We start from the raw sequence: 16,225 nt of genomic DNA, 5'->3' as shown, positions 1-16,225 counted from the left end.
GGGGGTCTCCTGTGCCTGTGGACTCCACCTTGAGGCCCACACCGTACCCAGCACTTCAATGCAGGACTGACATCTTTCAGTGGTGCGGATTGGGGAGAGGTACGCACAGAAACAGCTGCTGTGTGGGAAAATCATTTTAACACCTAACAAACCTCAAAACACATCATCGTCATCATCTCTGAAATTGCTGTTGCAGATGCACTGAACTCCGCAATGGGATTTAGACAAGAAACGCCTCCATTTGTTTGAGGGTTTGAGAAGGTGAAACCTACATCTTCAAAACTTTCTGTAAAGGAGGTTCAGAAAAAACAAATTATTGTGGCATCTCTGAATAAGTGTCATGATGGAGCAGTGTTTGCACCACAAAGTAAAAGATGGCTCATATTCTTTACATTTCCTGCACAGGAACTCGTGGCTCTCACAACATTACAATTTATATGATTAAATTGAAAGGAATAGTTCGCTTATTTTTATTTCTTGCTTCGAGTTTGACAACAAGATTAATACCACGTCTCAACATTGCTAGGGCCGGGGTGGGTGGGGTTCCACTAGCCTAGCTTAGCATAAAGACTTGAAACGGGGGAACACAGCTAGCTTGCTCTGTCGAAAGGCAACAAGATCTGCCTACCAACAACCTTAAAGCTCACTAATTAACATGTTATATCTCGTTAGTTTAATCTCAATTCTAAAGGTTCCAGGTTGGGGTGTCTTTGTGCATTTGGTAGCCATGCTATTAGTACCCACCTTTGTATTATATATTTTGTTGAGACTGTTTCAGAGTACTAAATTCAATTTAATGGTTAGGTTTGTAAATATTCTGGTGTAATTATCCTGTTAAATGTTTGTCAGACCTCTTTCAAAGCTGAGACACTTCCTAATCGGTATACAACATTCATCACTTATCTGTGTGGCTCTCATGTAATTTTGATTTTGCTACTTTCAATTAAAAAAAAAGGTTAAAAAACAAATCAAAACAGGTTTTCTTGCTTGACGTTAGTAGTGTGCATTTAAGCCTGAATGCATCCTTATGGTCACATATTTCCTCATATTGGCAAATGTTTTTAAATTCAGAGACAATATGTGAGACTGAGAAAACAGAGCACCATGCTCACCCATACCAGGTTTACCTATTTTTCAAAAAAGGTAATAATGAATGACACATAACTCTAACTTTGTCTTTAAAATGCTTCTCCTGCTTTCCTGTTCTCTAAACCTAGAGACCCCATGCGGAGCAGGGAGATATACATATGTGGCCAATTGGTTTCCCTTCCATCTGACTTGTGCCATTTGAGCTCAGAAATGGCCTCATCACTTCTGCTCCAGTGGCTATCAGCGAGCCACCATGTTGACTTTCGCCTGTGCCAAACCCATGCACTGCTACATCTACATATTGTAAATATGATATGGTATCCTTGCTGCCCCAAAGTCTTCACGGGGCAGTGACTGTACAGCCCCAAGAGTTAAACAGGCAGGCATTAATAAATAGGCTGTCTGCCGAAGACATGAACTATTAATCATGACACAACTGACGGGCTGATGTGTGTCACCACAGTGTTTGCATGTAAATTGATGATAAATGCTCATTATTTTCTGTAATGAATTAAGAAACGAGCTAAGGGAAAAAAAAACAAAACACACATTTCACTCGATTTAATTTTTGAACTTTTACTGATTCCAAGCAAATTCAGCAAATAAATTATAATACATACAACTAAAATTCTCATCCACAATAAATTTAACTATCATCTGTCCACCTGATTCAAACACTTTTCCTGTCTTGATGTTACATTTTGTACATTTTTCTTCCTCCACCACCTAAGAATTGTCACGGTTTTACAGTAAGTCACAAAGTAGACAATAAGCTAAAAGGTAGACAATGGATGCACAAAGTCTAAACCGCGGATAATTTTTTATTTAACCTGTATTTAACGAGGGAGGCCTGGATGGTTCACAGGACTGCAGCAGTTACTGCTTGGTGCTGAAGCCCTGCAGACGATGGTGTTCCCTTAACCTGTGGAGGAAAACAAGAAGGAACAGAATAAGATGGGAGCTTAAAGTGTAGGTATGAGGGATATGCACACGGACAAAGTCACTTTCAATAGACAATTTTGAACTGTTTTGTAAAGCTGTTGGGAATTACTCTTAAGGGTCAAGGGATACTAACCTGACAGCATTAATCTTGATGAATCCAGAGGCATCACATGGGTCGTAGTCTCCCTGCACATCCATGCTGGAGTGAAAAGAAGTCAAGAAAGAGGCAGGTGAGACCAATCTTCAAATTTGAGATTTGAGCAGCTCATGTGCAACCAAGAACTGAAGGAAAAAGTTACAGGATATTCTGGTAACAAAATGATTGAAATGTTTGGTATCATTGCAGTAAACATAAGAGACATGGAGCCTCAACAACTACTGGGATAACTGGATCATTGATAATCTGCTCTTTTGAAATGTTCTGATCGATTTTCCTCTGAATGCTCCTCTTTAGCATTGTTTGTCCTGAATAACAAGGAATCAATATCGGAGAATGAAAACACGCTCATGTTCACAAGCACACAAAAGATGCACATAACCCATTTTAAGACAATCCCATCATATCAACTCTGAGCCGAGTGTCGAGATGATTTTGCAATCTGATGTTTCTGTTTTCCAGTTTATCCACTTCTTCTAAAGGATGTAAATCTATAACTTGTGCCACTGCGTGTTCTATGTTGCTTGGGCTGCTTCTTGTAAAGTCATCTTGTGTTAGTGTGTATGTGAGTGTCTCACAAAGAGTGTCCGTGTGCTGCGTAATTACAGCAGTTTCTACCTGCAGTGCTTAATACACTTCCTCACTGAGTCCTCTCCTCCCTATGACACCCCCAACTCCCAGTGTACAGCTTGCACTCATTCTTCAAAAGCACTTAGCAAAAGAGGAAATTGCCAAAAAATTATAGGATAAACACTAGAAAAAGAAAGAACGACAACTAAATCATCAACTCTCAATACAAGGCTCCCTACCCGGCACCTGAACACCATTATGAGCGAGTGGTTACAAAGAATATGGCAATGTGTGTGTGTGTGTGTGTGTGCAAGCATGTGATATTTTGTGTATTCCCTTAAGAAACCCTGCAGTCTAATTGAGAGTGGAGCCAGCGGACAGCGAGGAGGGTGACATTTCTGTCTCAGATGGGTGCGGTGACGGCTGTATTACCACTGTGTTAATGACGCCGTTTACTGTTGCCCGTGGAGAGCCAACAGGATGTCAGTGGGGGGGCTCCATGCCTAATCTGGTCTGTGTGTGTGTGCATGTGTGTGATTGTGGCAGGTCGTCATGTAGTGACAAATAAGTGTGTGCGAGACTGCTGCTTCCAGGTGTATAGCTGTCAGGTACAGTACATGTATGCATGCATACAACAGCACTGTAAAAGTTTTGGTAATCCACAATAACCCCACATAGTATGGCCACTTACCACCTATTAAAATATACTCTACTACTCATACATATTTTGTGACAGAACTACTGCAGCTCTACAGCCTGATTGATACGTACAAGGCTGAGATTATCTGCCAAGTTCAGTGAATCACAGATATTGGTATTGGTGTATGCTGGCAGACATGAAAACAGAAAAATTGCAGTGCAGCAAACTGCAGCAATAAATCTTACAAACGCTGCATTTTTATGCACATTTGTTGTTTTGAGCATTTTATGCCTTTATTTGACAGTGGACAGCAGAGAGCTGTCAGGAAATGAGGGGAGAGAAATTACATGGTCAGCGCATTAAAGCAGGACGGCTAAATAATTAATCATAATTTCCCATTCATTAATTCAAGTTAAATATATTTCTGTTTTATATGTGTTTTTTATTTATAAAAAATCATTTCCAATGAAGTTTCCTGTTCAAAATGTGCTGTTATTTACAGTTAGTCATCGTTGATATCAAAATGAATTGTTAATTGTCTGTTTTTCTATGAAAACAAATAGATGATATAATGTTATTGAACCTTCATTATTCTTAAATATTAACATTAGGACTGGCCTAAAAAATCCAGTATTGGTCATGCTCCAGTTGGCACTACATTTGCCAACTTTTAGTTACTTTACTGCTCAAACAAGTAGGAGTAGTCATGGCTGAGTACTGTGTATGCATGTAGAGCTGAAACAATTAGTTGATTATCAGAAAATTGATCTGCCACTATTTTGATGATCGATCAATCTTTATATTAATTTTTCAAGCAAGGTTAAAAGAAGCTGTCTGAATGTGTCATGTTGGGCTCTGCTAAATTTTATATGGGCATTTGTCACTATTTTCTAACATCTTATAGTAAAACTATTAATCAATTAATTGAGACAATAATTGGCAGATTGATTGGAAATCATTAGTTACAGCCATAAGTGTGTGTATGTATGGTTAATGTGGGTTAATTTAGAACGATGATGAGTCTATATCAGAGATGTGTGGTTATTTGAAAATACCCACTGTCCAGCTAATCACAATTGAGTATTCTCCATTAGCATGGTATAAAGTTGTGTGTTGCATGACTACATTTGAAAATGATTTGTAATGGTCTTCGATTGGGGCGTTTGAAACGTGCTCCCTTATGGAGGAACCACAGTGCCCATTTGTCAGTGGCTTTGTGATGCTGCAACACACACACACACACACACACACACACACACACACACGTTGTCCAAGCTAAGAAATGTGTCTCTTCAAGGTCAGGTGTTGAACTGAGCCTTCACAAGTGAGAGTTTCTTTGCCACTGTCTGGTTGAAAGATCGATGAGACATAATTTATCTTGAGTGACTCAGCAGTTAGTTATTAAATGTTTTGTTGAAAACCAAATACTCACAAAAACTGATGACAAAGTAACAAACTAATACAATATGGGTAAAAGGGCTGAATGAACACACAGTCTAAGTTCAGTATAATCTCTATTTATCCCTCTCGCTCACACAGGACAAAATATACACTCAGAGTATTGATTTTTGACCCCTGGCTTTTTCGCTTGCCAAACCAGTCCAAGGAATTGAATGGCTGACTGTGAGAGACATATTTCCTTGTCTCCCTCTTTCTGACCTGCTTAACTAGCATGACACCCACGTACTTTCCTCTTAAAAGCCAAATGAAATCACCTCTCTCCTCTGGCTGAAAACGCCATTAGCTCTCTGACTCTAGGGTACAAGTGGAGTGTGTGTGACTGAAGTGGAGATGGAGAGGCATATGGAGGGGTTTTACTTTGGTCAGTGCTGAGCCTGCCCAGAGGGCATCAGGGGTCAGCCTCCTGAACAAACCCACTGTTACCAGGGCTAAGAGGCCACAGGGGTGCAGTAGGAGGGGTTGGGGTAGGGGTTTGCCCTCCAGGAACTGAGCTTGACACTTCTCTGATGTCTTTGTGAGGCTGGGTCGGTTTAGTATGTTGATGAGGAGGTCATAAAAGAACTTGGGCAAGCTGACCTAACAACAGGCCGGCTGGTGAACATGTGGAATAGCTGCACTGTGCCCAGAGCAGCCAAACACAGCTGTCAAGTCAGAACAAGCACACACTTTGATTCACTGACACATGGCTACTTCTGTTTTATAAGCACACCCACACATACATACACACACACACACACACTTTTATTTTGTCCTCGCTTACCTGACCAACTCTTCATTGTAAAGGGACTTGGGTGATTCTCGTCCCAGGATGTAGACCTGACCCTTGAAGACAGACAGCTGTACTTTGCCTTCCACATTCTCCTGGGACTTGGCTATACAGTGTCGCACAAAATCACACTCCGGACTGTACCAGAAACCTGAGGAGAGCAAGAAAACAGCAACATATTAAGAGAAAAGTATGGATGTACAGGTTTGAGACAAACCCCCCTTTAAATGCTCTAACTGATAATGTCGCCCAGTGTCACCTATATGACAATTAAAAAGGGCCACTAGTTTTGTTGATAATTGTATTTATATATTTGTTTACATTTATTATTATAAATAAATACTATTAATTGAACAATGGCAAACAACAATATATAGGATGGGCAAGGGAAGAAAGAGGCTCCTCCTCTGCAAATCTTCCATTAGCAGCAGGGTCCCTCTTTCATGAGCTAAAACTCTTTCTGTGCTTTGGTCTTATTTCTGTTCCAGGTGAAGTTCACACACCCCTTTCTTTTGTTCCATTTCGCTGACCTGGCCCATCAGTCTCTGAGACAGATGGGCGAGGGATGTGTCTGTATATGTTCAGAGGTCAGGCACGCCCCACTCAGCAGGGGTCCTCCTCTCATCAGCGGCTGACCTCCACCTCATCGTCTGGCCATGTTCAAATCCTTCCCTGCTTTCACTGCTTCTGAATTGGCACAATGTGTCGGACATGACAATTGTACACAGGCCCCAGTTTATTTTGGTCAACTCGACACTACATTGAGTATCTCTGTATGGTGGTTTTTGAGGAGGTTTCTGTAATTGTTATTGTATTGTTATCAAATAATGACAAATACCTTTCATCTGACAGTGAGGTTTTGAAATAGCTTATTTTAAATAATAAAAACTTCAAAATATACAATGATATGAAAACAGGAAAAGCAAGCAAATATCTGCATTTAAGATGTTGCAAATGTTGTGCTTTTACTTGATAAATGACAAACCATTAGAATCAGTTCTCAAAATTGACTGATGAATTTTCTTTTAATCGACTGAGCAATTAAATGACCACTAATACGGATGTAGCTGTTGTTTACCTTCCACTTGTCAAAATGCTTGCTGCATCGGCACTGCAGTATCTTTAATTGCAGCAAATTCTCTCATGAAAAATCGTTTGGGTAAATAGTGACGTAGTAATGCAAAACAGATGCAGGACAGGTGGATTGTTAACATAAGCCCCACTGCCAGTCGCCTGCTATCTATCTAGAGAGTTATTAATGATTTAAACCCACAATGGGTTTAATCTCTGCCCTGCTTCTGAAGGTAGCACCTTTATGTGTGTGTGTGTTTGCTTCCTGTCTCTGGAGGGTATAACTGAAGTGGCCTAGTAGTCAGTCTCTAATGGCACTGATCCTATTATGTGGATGAAGGTGCAGGGGACTGGAGACCGAGCAGAAGGGATGATTAAGACACCTGAGCCAAGAAAAGCTCACACACATGCAGACACACTGAACACACAGGGACGTAGATACGCATTTATCATGTTCACTTCTCTCTTATATAAACTCTAAAGGGATGTTGAGCCTTCTGACTATAGCCTGACTGATACTGGATTGTTCAAGGCGATATTGATTATTTGGAGCTTTAAAAAACCCCGATATATTGGCCAATAGTAATTTTCTTTTTTTACATAAACACATAAACAAACCATCTTGATACAAATCCCTTGCTTAAAAAAAACAAACTAAATTATAAATTACCTAATTTCTGCATTTCTGTGCTGCAATTTCTTGTTACTTATCGGCCGACACATACACCGACATATAGACCAACACGGATATGCAGGCATGTCTGCAGTAAGCTAATATCGGCTGATCTTTCGGCCTGACTGATTTGACAGTCTAGCCCTGCTTCTGACACGAACAACTACCAGTGATCACCCATACAATTTTGTAAATGCTATAATCTGAGATGGTGTAAAAGGACAATATGGCATAATTCAATAATTAGGAAAATATGACATTTTCACATGCAGTAACTCTGGATTTGTCAAATAAAAACTAATATTCTAAGGTATTATGCCAAATCATGGTACTAAGCAGCCTTACCTGTCCTGAAATCAATATATGGCATGTCTGGCTTTAAAATATCATGACTAAGCATTATGCCTTGGAAGAAAACGGAGTGAAAGACAATATATATAACAGAATAAGTTAAATCTAATTAAGATTATGTATTTTAGGGACTTACCGTTGTAGACGAGTTCAGAGAACTTGATACCCAGACCCTGTTTGATACGACGGACCTCTTTGTCCATGGTAAAGGTCTCAATGTCCAAATGGGCCATCAACAGAATTGTGCCTCCTGGGGTTTCATAGATCCCTGACAAGCACAGAAAAAGCACAAGTTTTTTGAACAGGAATTAAGAGATCGGTAAGGAGATTCATGTATCTTTACCAGCCTGTATAATGTTGTCTATCTCAAATATTTAACATATCTTGTCATTCTCATGATTTTATAAACCTTTTTCAGACCCAAATGATAGAAATTGACTGACACAGTACACATCATTTCCCCCAAAGCACCCCTTAATTTTATCACAACCAGCAGCACCGTTATCATCGTCCTCAGAGGCCATTCATAGGAGCATAAACCACAATCCCAGTTCATCTGAACTAACTACAAGCAAACAGCTCTATTAGCCATCAGCTGTCTGATAGACAGGCCTTCACAGTGCTCACAAAACATGGATGAGCCTGTCCTGGGTAAATGACAGGGTAGGAGGACCCTGCCAGCCTGGAGCCTGGACCAGGGCTCTGCCTAACCTGCAATTTACCCCCTCTGGACAGGGAGAGAGGGGTGAGAGCAGAAAAGATGAGCTATATGACAGGAGGAATGAAGCTGTCACTCAAATGTCAGCTAAAACAAAAGGAGGGCAGGAAAAATGCTAGATGACAAATCTGACAACAGAAATAGGAGCTTTATCAATGACATCCATTTTTGTGAGAGCTGAGATTTTGAAAAACGGAGTGCTGTTTCTCCATCCAATACATGGTTCCTCACATCATCTGTCAAATTGAATGATAGTCACTCTTTTTTTATTCAAGTTATGCTGCCAAGCTGCCAAACCGATACTTCACTGGAGCCAGCAGCAGCAACACTAGGCTGCTAAATTTCACAATTTGTGTGGTGTTCTCCTGACTCCAAAACTCTTTTCTGAGATTTAAAAGATGAACGCTATTTAGTCTCTTCCAATCTGGTGAGCAGTGGAGCTCAAATCTGTAAGACCCCAAATACTCCAGCACTGGTCCTGATCTGAAAATTGAGAAGCACTTACTTTGTGCTGGTGGCCAAAAACAGAGCTTAGCAATGCTGCTAATTGTCTAAAGCCTCAAAAAGGTTGCCACCTGAGCTAGAACGGCTTGTGGCTTTTTGGTGATCCAGGGCCACAGAGGGCACGTAGGGACATTTCCGCTGGCTCTATCAGATAAATAAGTTAAAACTGCCCTCCAACACAACCAGGCTTAAGTGCTCCAAAAGAGAGCTAGCTTAACAGAGAGGAGGAAACAATGAAACGCTATCTGGGTAAGCTCCAACAGTGGCAGTTTAGCTAAGCTTAAAGAGACAACACCCCTAGTGGTTTTTGAGGTTTTAATCTTTTATACGGTTACTGCAGGTATGCTAACCATGCTGCAGGCCTGAAGGGGTTCAGGTCAGGAATTAATTCTTCCTGAGCTGATCCCCTCTGACCCTTTGGGTAAACTGTTAGTCCAGCATAAACAGGCAACACATGTAAATAAAAGCAGACAAAGTATATTTTAACGTGAAACAGGTGGCTATTTAGTGTTTGGACGTTTCTGTACAAATTATTTCAATAAATGAAAACTGATAAGGAGATTTTGACACTTTTTTTTGTGCCACTGCCTTGAAGTTTGACTGCATCAAGGACCGGACATGAGGCAGCCTGTTCATCATCAACAGATACAACCATTTCCGACTGCTTTTGATGGGTGCACCTCAGCTAACGCCATCACCGGTGCACAGGTCAGAGGACTGACAGCACTGTGACAGGTGGGAAATGTAAGTCTGATACACAGGCTGTCAAATGTGACAACCTTCTTGACAAACCATTTCAATCCCCTCCGCCTCCCTGACCCCACACAAATAAATATGACCCAACACAAATAGGTATGACATGTCCCCATTCAATCCCTCCCATCATCTATTGTGCTAACACGGCCGCCATTCCAGAGGAGACCAACATGTACACTCGATGGTAGTTATTCAACCACTTGGACACCTTGTGCTCCACCTCTTCCTATTGCTTCAGTGGAGGAAAAAGCTTGATCTTTTGTTCAGCCGAGGGGAGAGAAAAGTGGGCTTCCCATTTTCCAATTTCTACCTGCCAAGTTGCGCCACAGCCACAGTCTGTTGGCCAGTCAATTTGCCAATCATAGCGCATAGTGTCGTGGGGGAAAAGGAGAGTGTGTGTGTGTGCGCGCGCATCATATAAGGCCAGAACAGCTCACTGCCCTTGTATATTGGCTGTGATAATACAGACCTAACAAAGACGCTTTTCCAGTTTCCTGTTGATACCAAAGACAAAAAGATCTGTGTGCGACAGCATATGCACATATGTGATTGACTCTGTATTTGTGTGTATCCAGTGAAGCATGTGCACCGTTATCTTGTTCACAGTGTGTGTGTGTTTTCTCTATTTGTGTGCATGCATAAGTGAATGGAAGTAACTTCAGTGTCTATGATTCCAGGTGAACCAGAGTAAAACATTTCCTTTGAGGAGAGTGTTTTTGCCACCCAGCCCACTTTTATGGAAGTGTGACACTTAAAGCACTCATGTAAAATAACTGCAAATTGCATGAAAGCTGAAAGGAAAGCTTTTGAATGGATGTAACATTAAGTGCAAATATGTCCATCTCACTGCATTTACAGTGTATATCACTGTTTGTGTAAGTGAGAAAGCCTGTCAGACTCATTTGGCACAAATAGAAAAATGTCATAACCAAGACAGATGAAAATAAATAAAATAATTTAATTCCTTACCTCGGGACTTCATGCCAATGAAACGGTTCTCTACAATGTCAATCCGACCCACGCCATGCCTTCCACTAAGAGAAAGACAGCCAAACAACATTCAGTGGACACACACTCATACATTATTTTCACCTTGAATTAGATTAGCCCACATAAGGCGCCTTCAAGATTAAGTAAATTCTTAATTACCCTGCTAGTCAAAAACATAATATATATTAAATATTCCAATTAATAAAGAGCAAAAAAACAAAAAACAAAAACAAACATACGATACAGCAGCCCAACACGCTACCAGGAAATAATTCACACCGTTGTTAATATATTTCTTCTCATATTTCCACAGACCTGTCAGCATCATTGGTAAAGTCAGCATTAGATGTGGCTGTGGCATCTTCTACAAACAGTCCATTTTATTCATCATCTCCTCTCTTCGAATATAATATTGTGAAGAGCAAAGCTGAAAAACAATTTTAGTTTTCCCTGACAATGGAAATTAATTCCATGCCATTAATTCAGAACTACAAATGTTACAAACTAGTTTGTGATGCATGTAATGAAGAAGTAGCACTAACTTCAACAGACGCCCCATAAAACTACAAGAGTTCAATTACCATTTCTAAAGTTGATGATAATTTCCCTAAAAAAACAACAACAACAACAACAACAACCCCCACCTCAGTGGCAACGTCAAGTTCAAAAGCGGTAGAGGAAACAGATTTTTCTTTGGTATCAGTCAGCTCAACTTTAGTACATTTCATTTGTTTGGACAGTTGGAAAGCAGAGGGGAGATGACACGGGAGGGAAAACTCTGGTGGGATTCGATCGCAGGCCAGCAGCAACAGACACACACCAATCAAGAGGTGGTGAACTTAACCACTGCTCTACTGCTGGGGACACTTACATACTATTCTGATAGAGAGGCTTACTTACACTGGATATCTGACAAATCATACATGGAAGGTACATTTTCAATAAATCCTTCATAGACATTAGGATAAGCCGTATAATGCTTACCCAATCTCATTGAGGTATGAGTAGATATCCAGTGGCGAGTCCTTGGATGTGCCTTCCTTCACATTTGTCACTGTGACAGGCACTCCTAAAAGGGAAAAAATGCTCATTTCTTAAATGATATCACACCAACATACAAAGTCATCACATAAAATTAACTTTACTGTTTGCTCATTTTTTATCTTGACTTATAATGTACTTGTGACCCATCTAGTACTGTCAAATAGTGTTAGTCAAAATAAAGCAATGTCACAGATTCAAAAACTGAAACAGCAATTAATGTTTTCTTTGTAGGTTGATAAGGCAGATGCATTTTGATTTTGAGGAAAATTCTTTGCCTGAACAGACTAAAAGAAAACTTTAACCCATTATTTATTTGTTCTGACACAAAAAAACTGCAGCAAAGCAGATGTCTGTTCTATAAAATCTATCTAATCTATAAAAAAAATTACCATTTGTTGCTAGTGTCATGCATTACTCAAGTGAAAACTATCTATTTGTACCACTTTATTGGTACCTGATGTAAATATCTTCCAGTAGTATACCACATTTACCCGTGCTTTTTGTAGTGTTTGAATTTTTCAATTAAAGCAGTAAACATTCCTACTAGAAATACACACGATGTATTGAATACACCACAGGAAAAAGCAACCAGTTTGCTGGTTAAGAGTTGATTGAAAGAAAATTGATACAACACAACAGGCTGATTCTTGTGTTATGAGAATTAACAGCAAAATCACATTGGTAGCACGTATTCTTGGATATGTGTATTTTGCTCTCATTCAGTTCCTCCACCACAAACTTTTATGATGTTGTTTCTGGTTTTTGTCTTTGTTGTTGCCAAATAAATTATATCAATCTTTCTAATAATACATAAATACAGCCTTTAAACACAAAGCTATATTGCAAAAACATTTTGAATGTTTATAAGGAAAAAAACTACACCTGTGTAAAATCTTCTGGTATCATTCACTACTAGAATACCAGCAAATGTGCCTAAATGCAAATGTAATCGCAATACAGTGGTCTGACAACACAAGTGATTTTGACTAAGATCAGAGAATCAATTAACACATATCCCTCAAAGAAAAATTTGTAAAAACATTTTACCTTTACATAGCCTAGTTAATCAAATTTTGGGAAATGGCTTTTCAAAAACTAATGGAAAAATGTATTTCAACTGACTAAATTGTCAAAAACAGCAAAGAATTGATAAAATCTGCTGACAAGTGCTCATTATCTCAGTCACTGAAATCAATAGTTGTCAGCTAAAAGTGAAAACCATTACAAAAGGAGGTGGTGAGAAAGGCTAATAAATTCAAAGGCCCTGCTCATTTGAAAGCTGTGAAATCACGGGCAGGCCTTTACCTAATTCAATTACTCACGCAGCTTTGTTACCCATACTCTCTTTAGCACTGAGATTTTTTGAGTGTTTGTGTGTTCATGCGCATGTGCAGGAGACAAAACCACTTGCAGATTCATCACCTATCCTCCCATTACTATATCTCTAGCATGCGCGCGCGCACACACACACACACACTGTTTTTCTTAAAAAAAAAAAAGACACCCACATTCACTCCACACACTTCCTCTTCAAAGCCACTTAAAAGTACATATCAATCACTGTCATGGACTTGCTTATTCATGGCCTTCAATGAGCAACATGGGCCAAAGGTGGAGGAAACAAACATGACATCTGGGTGTGTGTCCATGTGTGTGTTGAGAAGGGACTACACAAGAAGAGGAAAATGAGAAAAGATCTGCTGATATTTACTCTCCATCTATCCAGCGTTCAGTCCTATACATACTTAAGCATGCTTGCAGTTGTCAGTCAAATAGCTTTGAAGAGAAGAGCAGCACTTCTGGTCGCCTTTCAGCCAGCGTTTACAAAGCCCTGATAGGAATGACACGTGAAGGACTTGACACATTTTTTTTTTAGACAAGGGCTTTGTTGATGGCCCATTCTCATATCGCGGGAATCGTGGTGGCTCCCATGGAAGAAGAAAAAGTACCTCCCGGTGCAGGAGAGGGCAGTATGGATGATGCATTACTAAAACCGCACCCCCTCCCAGATACCTAATAATTAGATTAAAAGCTCAAAAAAATTAAGTATCTGAACGTGGGAGTGTAGGGGCTGGCCTTTCGTCCATGTGCTCTCTTTTTCCTCGCTCTCTCCATCATGCGGGTTCTATCATTCACTGACGGGTCTTTTTCTCCCCGTGATCCTTTTCTTCAGTTTTTCGCAGCCTAACAGTGCAGACAATGGGAGCGCAGACACAGTTGTAGGAAAAATTACTGCTTTACATTTTTCCTCTCTGTCTCTTTTTCCTCTCCACTTCTTTGGCATGAAAGGAGGGAGGGCTGAATTTTTTTTTCTTAAAAAAAGGGTGAGGAATGGGGAATGGAGTGTTTGACGGGGAAAAAGGTTCCTGTCGTTAAATATTCTTTTTTAATCAGTGAGAAAACTTTGGTGAGAAAGGCAGGGATGAAAAGGTGGGAGGGGGAATGAAATGAAACATTCTTGTGCTGATCTTGTGCTCAGAGGGAGGAGTAGGCTCGGGCCTTTGTGTGGACAACTAAAACAGCTTTTGTCATAGGGTGCTCAATAAAGGCACACGGAATATGTGTGAAAACAGAGCGCAGGCCTGCTAAGAACCCGCGAAACCAGACTAGACTTTACTACTGCATCACTGTTTTTTCAAAAGCATATCTCACTTCCAGCTGAACTGACACTAACCTACTTGTTTTATAGTTAAACATTTTCTTTGGGAAACTGGTAAAGTGAGATCTGAACACCATTTCAGCACAGATACACGTGGACTACTGAATGGCATTTTAATTTATAGCTTCAGTGATCACAAATATTCCCACCAAATCTTCTGCCAAACTTCTGAACTTCCCTAAAATTACTATTGTTGCTCATAAAGCTGCCCATCAAACCCATGTGACCAGAGGATCTAGTGTCTCTCAGCCGATTGATGTTAGTGCAGCCTCCACTAGTGACCAGGGATGAAGGGACATCTGTGCCATTTGCCCCAGGCTTGGATGTTTCTTGCCATTTTCTCTTTGCGCAAACATGTGACACTTTCCACTATTCAGCCTGGCCCTCATGGCAATATACCTAATGTGCGTTTCTCTTGCCCCTCAGGGCTTGGTGTATTAGCTGAACTTAATGCTTCCGGCTTGTATGTGTGCCCTCGGGCCAAACGTGGCAGCTTTGGGCCAAGAAATGCTATGAGGGGTTAAGGATAAGTCTGGGTGGTCAGGAATGGTGATAAAGTGCAACCGGGTCAGCGTGAGAGCTGTAGCCCTGCAGCAATAACCATCAATGTTAAGTAACATGAAGAGACATGGACTGGGTGAGGATGGACACCATCCCTTACATTATAGACATTCAGAACTGATATCATTCAAGAAAAATCAACATCAATCAACTAACTAAAATTTATTATGTGTGTGTGCATGATGTACAACAAAAACTACTGCATCAAATTGGTTTTGATGGGTGACAGATTTCAGAAACCAAGCCTGGGCAAGTCCTGCCATTTTTCAAATGAAAGTGCACATTTTGTTTGAATTTATTTTGCCCCAAAATCTGACATAATTCAAGCTCAAATGCAAAAGACCAGGTTGCATTCAATAAACAAATACCAAATCCATTTCACAAAGATGACAGGTAAGACCAATTATAAGCCAGATGTTTCCATTCAGTTGGAATTGACAGTGAAAAATACATTATTGATTTTTATATTTTGTTGTATATCATGTGCATATGTAAGGGAAATGAAAAATTTGATTGAATTTTCATTAAATGATGAGCTCAAATAAATAATGTCATTTCTGAGCTTTTATAACATTTTTTGCAAATTACATGTTTCTCCATCTACATGAGGGATTACTGTAGGCTTTAGAAGTCGTAAAGGTTGAAAACAAAAGCAGACTGACAGAGGAATCAACAGGTGACACATGTTGCAAGCACAAACCGTTTCTGAACTCTATCTCCAGTACATCTGGGACGTTGGGAGAATCTTCTGGGTTCTTGGTCATCTGGTACAGGTCAGCCGGAGCATGGGTCTGAAAAACACACAAAAACACACACTCACTCTCTCTATTTCACACACTTTATTCCCCTTGATGACTAACCAGGACCTTCTGAGACCTCATCAAAGAACAGTACTGCGGATGGGGAGACTATTGTATGAGGTGATAATGGACAACTCAACACATGGTAGGGAGAAGAAAAGAGAGGATGATGCGTGAAAAAGGAGAAACCTGAAAACATCACCAGTAGTTGAGTGAAGACAAAAAAATAAAAAAATCAATGTTCCATTTTTCTCCTCTATTTGGTTTCATTTTCCGTGCATGGCCCTTCACCACAGGGGAAGGCAGGGAAAAGTGGGATGCAGCGAGAAGGAGAGTGGGAAAGGGCAAATAAAAGAAATGACTCACATCCCCAAAAAGTGAACACTCAACAAGTCAAAACACACCTGATACTATGACAGAACCTATTTGAGCAACGCTGCGTCCTCAATAATATTCTGCCTTTCTGTAAAAAT

At 40.2% G+C, this 16,225-nt stretch overlaps 1 protein-coding gene across 2 annotated transcripts in view; it reads right to left on the bottom strand.

Moving 5' to 3' along the window:
- Nucleotides 1–1,645: 1,645 nt before the first annotated feature.
- ass1 (argininosuccinate synthase 1) overlaps nt 1,646–16,225 on the bottom strand; it is a 27,165-nt gene continuing 12,585 nt past the window's right edge. For both annotated transcript variants that reach the window (XM_044175095.1, XM_044175096.1), the window contains 7 exons: nt 15,653–15,743; nt 11,673–11,757; nt 10,668–10,732; nt 7,857–7,988; nt 5,620–5,776; nt 2,165–2,230; nt 1,646–2,011 (listed from right to left, as the gene is read on the bottom strand). In XM_044175095.1, the coding sequence (XP_044031030.1) occupies nt 1,966–2,011; nt 2,165–2,230; nt 5,620–5,776; nt 7,857–7,988; nt 10,668–10,732; nt 11,673–11,757; nt 15,653–15,743 (642 nt within the window). In that variant the 3' untranslated portion in view covers nt 1,646–1,965. The remainder of the gene's footprint in view (nt 2,012–2,164; nt 2,231–5,619; nt 5,777–7,856; nt 7,989–10,667; nt 10,733–11,672; nt 11,758–15,652; nt 15,744–16,225) is intronic.

This window comes from Siniperca chuatsi, linkage group LG18 (genome assembly GCF_020085105.1).
Source record: "Siniperca chuatsi isolate FFG_IHB_CAS linkage group LG18, ASM2008510v1, whole genome shotgun sequence".
NCBI classification, from domain to species: domain Eukaryota; kingdom Metazoa; phylum Chordata; class Actinopteri; order Centrarchiformes; family Sinipercidae; genus Siniperca; species Siniperca chuatsi.
Note: the sequence above shows the minus strand (reverse complement) of the source record. Positions and strands in the feature narration are given on the sequence as shown.